General features: G+C 39.3%; 2 protein-coding genes across 9 annotated transcripts in view; both read left to right on the forward strand.

Moving 5' to 3' along the window:
* Window positions 1-2,412, forward strand: part of LOC106520858 (DNA-directed RNA polymerase II subunit RPB1) — a 5,366-nt gene extending 2,954 nt beyond the window's left edge. Inside the window, exon 2 of one of the 2 annotated variants that reach the window (XM_014013136.1) lies at window positions 1,315-2,412. In XM_014013136.1, the coding sequence (XP_013868590.1) occupies window positions 1,315-1,439 (125 nt within the window). In that variant the 3' untranslated portion in view covers window positions 1,440-2,412. Of the gene's footprint in view, window positions 1-1,287 lie in introns of both variants that reach the window. The other variant, XM_014013137.1, reaches the window with a different exon arrangement.
* The window catches only part of LOC106520856 (sodium bicarbonate cotransporter 3), a 51,270-nt gene that overhangs the window by 10,542 nt on the left and 33,946 nt on the right, over window positions 1-6,782 (forward strand). The window lies entirely within an intron of this gene.

The following is a 6,782-nucleotide window of genomic DNA, read 5'->3' on the forward strand; positions in this document are numbered from 1 at the left end:
TCGTTAGATTAATCGATTAGAAAATAATCGTTTGGTACAGCACTATCTAGGGCTGTGTAAATCCTATCAAAGCAGGAAAGTTGCAGGAAGCACTTCAGAGTGTTGAGTGACATGTAACTGAAGTTTCTTCCCGCTTCACACTCTCCTCCTAGACAGTGGCGGAGCCAGACATTTTTCTCAGGGGTGGCCAGACTGGGACCACTACTCACACAGGGGTGGCCAGACTGGGACCACTACTCACACAGGGGTGGCCAAACTGGGACCACTACTCACACAGGGGTGGCCAGACTGGGACCACTACTCACACAGGGGTGGCCAGGAAAATTACATCATTTTTTAATTGAAATTTTCTGCAAATCTTTGTGTTTTGGTCATTTCCTTATGTCCTTATACAGGCAGTGACTACCTTACAAACATGGGTGTCAGAACCATTTTAAAAGTGGGGGACATACTGTTGGGGGGGTCAGGGAGCCCTCCCCCAGAAAATTTTGAACAAAATAGATGCCATTTCCTGCATTCTGGTGTATTTTACCAGGTAGTTAAACATACTTTTATCTACCGGTACATAAATTAGCACTTGATTTAATAATTATTTCATAGACAGATTCATCATTAATCTAGTTCCATAATCCTGTTTTTAAAATCACTGCTTTAGCTGAGATAACGTTAATTATGTGCCACAATTTATCATGTGCAATGATTATAGGGGTGCTTTTTACATTTATATTGTTCATTGATTCATTTTTAATTTTAACACGTCATTGTGCCAAATAGTGATGACACTCAACTGCATGTTTAAAACTAACATAAATAATTTTATCCAATGAACAGGTGCAATATTGATAACCACCAACAGTGAATTTAGAGGGGCATTTCACTTTTTCTGATTTAGTGATAGGCCTACTTATAACCAAACACAGAGCATTGTGCAGCCTTCAGAACATAAAATGACAGTGTTATAGTGACAAAAAAACAAAATAAAATAAAACAAAAACGTTTGTTACCATAAGTTCAAAAGTTGACACCATAAGTCAGATTACATAGGCATATGTTCTGCATATAAAGAAAACCATATCTTCCTTATCATTACTCTTCTTCACTAATAGAGCTTGGTAATGTTTCAAACTGTTATACATTACCACCAACTTTTCAGGAGGATTATTACACCCTTAAAGGTTGTTTCACTGTGGAAGGGGTGTGTGCAGCAGGGTGGCCAATGGGATGGCCTAATATTTGTCTGTGGTGGCCATGGCCACCCCTGGCCCCCCCCCTGGCTCTTGTCAAGAGGGCCCACTGCTCAGGATGCTTATAATGGTGGAATCAGGCCTAGAGAGTTCTTTCCCCCACAGAGACGGGATCAGGAAAAGAAAAGGAGATATCATAAGAAGAATCTAGGTCCAGAGGAGAAGCGGTTGAGACGGCAGCAGGAGGAAATATGAAGARATAATGTAATCAACTTTAAAAGTATATCTAACCTAACCAATGATTATTATTATTACTGTGGTTCTATTAATTGATGTACTGTGATTCTTGATGACTTATAAACTTGTGTATTATGTTTTAAGAATGTTAAGATGGTGATTGAGGCAGATTAGAGTATAAAGCATGTTCTGTAGGGTTAGTTGAAGGAACGTATAACCAGTCATGTGTAGACAAGTAGAGCATTATGTGAGCTAAGCCTGGCATCTTATCTAACGGTCAGTAAGCCTTCAGTTCCCCTTTCTAATGTCACGTGAAACCTTGTGCAACCAAAGACCTTCTCAGAAATGATGATTGTAACAGATAAAATGGACTTTTGACACCGCAGAAAAAGTACCTAATGGGCCCAAAGAAGGAGAAGTACTGAGGGTTGTTTCACAATGGAAAAATACCGTGAAAAACACATGACACATGATCGCCCAAGGCCAGGCGGGAAACAAGTTTACACAGGAAGATAAAAGGCCTGAATTGGACCACAACGGGGTCTTTCGTGTCACTCAGCTGAAGAAGGAACAGCTCAAGGAGCAGGACTTCAGAGCAGCAGAACCAAGACCGGACCTGAAATTCATTTCTCTCGTTGGGCCAAAAGCTGATCAATTCTCTTCAACTGAGCTCAAAAGGACCGAAGACCATAATTTGGATTAAGGCCCATCACTGAGAGAGATCTTTTCAAACAACGTCCGACCTCATGGGGGTAAAACTGACTGCTTTATCCTGCCTTCTAAAGAAATTAACAGAATGCCACATTTTTAATCAGGAAGTTAGCTTAGCATTTTAGAGTGTTTTATTTTATTCACCATCTATTATTAATCAATGTTATTAATTTGTATGATCAGTTGTGGCTGTCTTTGCAAATTCTATTAAACTGCATGCGAGCATTATAAAGACAAATTAACTGACTGGACATTGATAATTTTTGATTGTCCTTTTTAACATTTTTCTCTGATTACAGGGGAGTTTTTGTTAATCTAAAATAACACGATAATTGCCTATTTTATAATAGTGTGGTTATTCTAAAGTGATTAGTAACAAAAAAGAGGTCAGATTATAACATAGGAGTCATTTCTCTGGTTCAGTAGTCACAGAGGGGAGGTAGAATACCTCTTCGCTGTAAAAAACAGTTCCCTTGAGACCTATTTTTACTGGTCCCAAAATCTNCTATTAAACTGCATGCGAGCATTATAAAGACAAATTAACTGACTGGACATTGATAATTTTTGATTGTCCTTTTTAACATTTTTCTCTGATTACAGGGGAGTTTTTGTTAATCTAAAATAACACGATAATTGCCTATTTTATAATAGTGTGGTTATTCTAAAGTGATTAGTAACAAAAAAGAGGTCAGATTATAACATAGGAGTCATTTCTCTGGTTCAGTAGTCACAGAGGGGAGGTAGAATACCTCTTCGCTGTAAAAAACAGTTCCCTTGAGACCTATTTTTACTGGTCCCAAAATCTCATCTCGACCACACTAAGAAGTGCACATCCTACAAAGAGAGCGCTGCCCGAAGAAACGACAGTGCCCAGCAGGTCTCTCAGGCGTCCCGGTGCTACTACGCCTGCACGAGAGTTGGGGTTCACGAAGGGAGCGGCTGTCGGAAGGAGGGCAGTTGAAGGTCGAGCCCAAAGCTCTCGCTTGATGCCCTCGGAAGAGGCAGGTCAGACTCAGCAGCAACAGCACCACCGGCCACCCATCAATCCACTGGCTGACAGTCATTCTCGAGTGACTGCAGGCCTGGCTCACGGAGCTTCCTCAACCCCCCCCCCCTTCCTCCTTCCTCTCCTGCTACGGTGAGCCTGCAAGTGCTGCCCCGCACTTCCCCCCCCCCCTTCAATGACTGTGAGAGTCTGACCCATCGCCCTAGATCCACAAAGAGGCATCGACTTTTCTCCTAGACCCACCAGTGTCCGGGCGGGTAAACTGGGGGAGGAGTCACAAAGGACAAGACTCTGCCCCTGCTCCTAGAACAAAAGCTCATAAATGCACATTATACCATTACATATTTCTCCAACAAACTAAGCGTTATCATTCTCTTAAATACACCCACTTATTTGGTGTTTTTAACACCATCTTCCAGATTATTCTATAATCTTATTCCTTGGATTGAAGTACAGTTTTTAAGAACCATGTCTGTTTCTATCGCAGACAGTTTTACTTAAAGTTTGTTGGTATTCTTTGCATTGCAGCGCATTAGATGTGACATAATGTTGTGAATAGCTCCAATCTTTGAACCTTTGACCTGTTTTAAAGATACAAACAATTTTCCATCACAACTATCTTAAACCCAATATACAGTGTTTGACATGACCTATATTTCAGCCTTTGTTTTATATCCAGTGACCCAGTAAAATTAAACTGTAAGCTCAAATCAAGTATTTTGTCTCTAACCGAATGTGCACCATCATGTGAACTGTAAATCCTAATTCCTAAAACCCGACACAGTGTTGATTTGAACACCTAAGCTGCCACCTAAGCTTGACAAAATCCTCATCTGCCCCCACTGTAAGAGCATGAGTCATTTTATAATTCAGACGCACCATTTGAAAAGTGTAGTCAATTGAACATTTTTCACATTTTTAAAAAGTGATTTCTGCATAACGTGATTCCTTTTTAACCTCTAAAAAGCACGTCATTTATCAGCCCCTCTTTATTGGCAGCTTTATTAATTATTGAGCAAGGCTTTCCACCAGCTGTAGCCTGCAGTGTTGAGTTTTTTTTTTCTTTCTGTCATCACAGTGAGGAAGGCCAGACAAACGTAACAATGATAAGCATTCGTTGAGTCTGCTGAACCAGACTCAACCCTCACCGTTCTTTTAAACTCACAGTAGAGTTTATACTGTGTTATAATGACTCAGAAGTTTTAATTACACTTCTGTACTTTATTTAATACATTTTTATAGATTAATTAACATATGGATCTAACCTATTAGCAACATGAATCTGTCAGGTTGGGCAAATCTATTATATATAATCTATTATTGTATATATTATTATTCAAATCTAAAGCAGACATCATGGAAACAATTGTCAACAAAGGCAAACAAACCATTTATGCTCAGAGGTATACACAGGAGGAAACAAAGACACCATATAGTCAGGCTTTTTTTCAGGTTGCACATGCATCCAGAGACACATCTGCCTTCTGTCAACAGCCCCTGTGTTCACGGCTGCTTCCCTTACACAGCTGGCAGTTCCTCCTTTAGAAGAAGCCCCCCCCACCCCCCTTGACGTTGTCCGCTTATGCCCACAAAGCACAGCTGTGGTTGAACTACAGAAGTGATCTCCCACACTCCACCCCCTCGCCCGCAGGCTGTGGCAGATATACTGGGGTTTATTTTTGACAGAGCTATGTGACAGGTTGCATCATGTGTTCTTAGATTGTACTGAGCAGCCAGAGGTCGAGGACGTTCAGGGCTTGGGCTCGGAAATTTTTAAGGCAGTAAAATTGCCAGATTTTGCTAAAAGGTGTCTTAAGGAGCTTAATAAGAAAGCAGTATGTGTTTAGCAGGGAGAGTTTTACACCAACTGTTTGGCTTAAAGGGGCAATTTCATGTAAAATCAACTTTTTTGAGTTTTATATCATGTTATAATGTTATACTCTCATAAAAAACATGCCCAAAGCCTTGCTTTGACTCATTCATGCATGTTTGAGAAATCCTGCAGCGTTTTTAGGAAGCCACGCTGAGGAGCAAAACGACAGGTGGGGACCAGAAATGCCCCTGGGACGTGTCTTTAAGCCGAACTTCCTCATGGCAGAGCGCCCCCCCCCCTCCCTCCCCATACACCCCACCCATGACTCCTGCTAGCTCTCAGGTGAAAGTGAAAGTGAAACTTAAACTGTCTGCGGAGCTCCTAACGTTACTTCTCACTCAGTGAAGCTCTTTTCAGATTAAAAATACATTTGAGGAAATGTATTTTCAGATGCCAAGTAAACTGCATCATGGCAGCCACCCATCCCCCCCCCATGAGTGCGACCCCCAGGCAGAAGAGGAAGGTGAAGGTGGTTCTTAAAGAGACAGAGGCCAATTTCAAGGCATTTAGAAGAGGAAGTGGTGAGAAGATAAGTTTATTTTCTATTTAAACATAAAAACAGCATTATAATAACAGCTAAAGGTGACATAGATACTTTATTATGGTATTGTATTTAAATGTATGCCTGAGAAACACATAATATTGCCCTTTTTTAACATTTGATAATGTGATACGTGCAAAAATTACATATAAAACCTTCAGCTACTTGCATTAACTTTGGTTTTTGGGAATGATGTAAAACCACCCCCAATGCTTTTTTGCTACACATTTCTTGATATAAGCCAATTATTTTTCATTCTGCATTCATATCTATATATAAAAAGAACTTCATCTAACGTTTTAGGTTTTTGGGTAGATTTTTTTGTTTTTCTTTGCCTTTGTCAAGATTATTTATACTAGAGTTTTTAAAAAAGCTCAGTAATTGTCCTAAGGTGAACTGCAGAGCTAAATCTTACCTTTTTTAATTTTTGGTGAAAATGCAGCCACAATTACGTCTTGAGCACAGATGATCATTAGCAGCTGACATAATGTTATACTCTGCTGTGACTTTACGGTACATACTCAGCTTAATGAAGACCTAATTATTTCCGAGTATTTTTTTTTACATTGTTAAAGGTTGCTTTGTTTTGATACTGCAGTTTGAAGCCTGAGGATTTGTGTTTGTATGAAAATGTATCAGCTTTAAGCACAGTGCATTTATTACATAGTAGCTTTTTTCAATATAGAAAATCATGGACATGTCTATGTATCCTCCTTGGAACACCGTGTCTGTTTAACTAGTGCTTCCTATCTCTAGTTGTATCCATGACAGTGATATCAGGATAAATATTTTGAACAAGGTCGCATGTTTAATAAGTGCTGCCAGCCTCTTGATGTTTGCTATGAAACTTGACCTTTTATTGTGCACGTCATAAAAATGAAGAGTTTTCTGTACAGTCTAAGCTGTTTGGGGAACAAAGCACTGGCTTTGCAATCTTTTTAAGCAAACAAGGTAGTTAAATGTTTCATTTTAATTACAGAATGTCAATTTTTCTGTTCTGATAAAGCAAACAGAAGAATATAATGTATAGTTATTAAGTGCACTCACATGTAAATTTACCCAGATTGCATTCTCAATAATATACAGGTGCTGGTCGTAAAATTAGAATATCATGAAAAAGTAGATTTATTTCAGTAATTCCATTTAAAAAGTGAAACTTGTATATTATATTCAGTTGGCCAACATTTCTATAAATCCTTTGTTTTTATTGGTCTTCAGTAATATTCTAAT

Source organism: Austrofundulus limnaeus, unplaced genomic scaffold, assembly GCF_001266775.1.
Source record: "Austrofundulus limnaeus strain Quisiro unplaced genomic scaffold, Austrofundulus_limnaeus-1.0 Scaffold98, whole genome shotgun sequence".
In the NCBI taxonomy this organism is placed as follows: domain Eukaryota; kingdom Metazoa; phylum Chordata; class Actinopteri; order Cyprinodontiformes; family Rivulidae; genus Austrofundulus; species Austrofundulus limnaeus.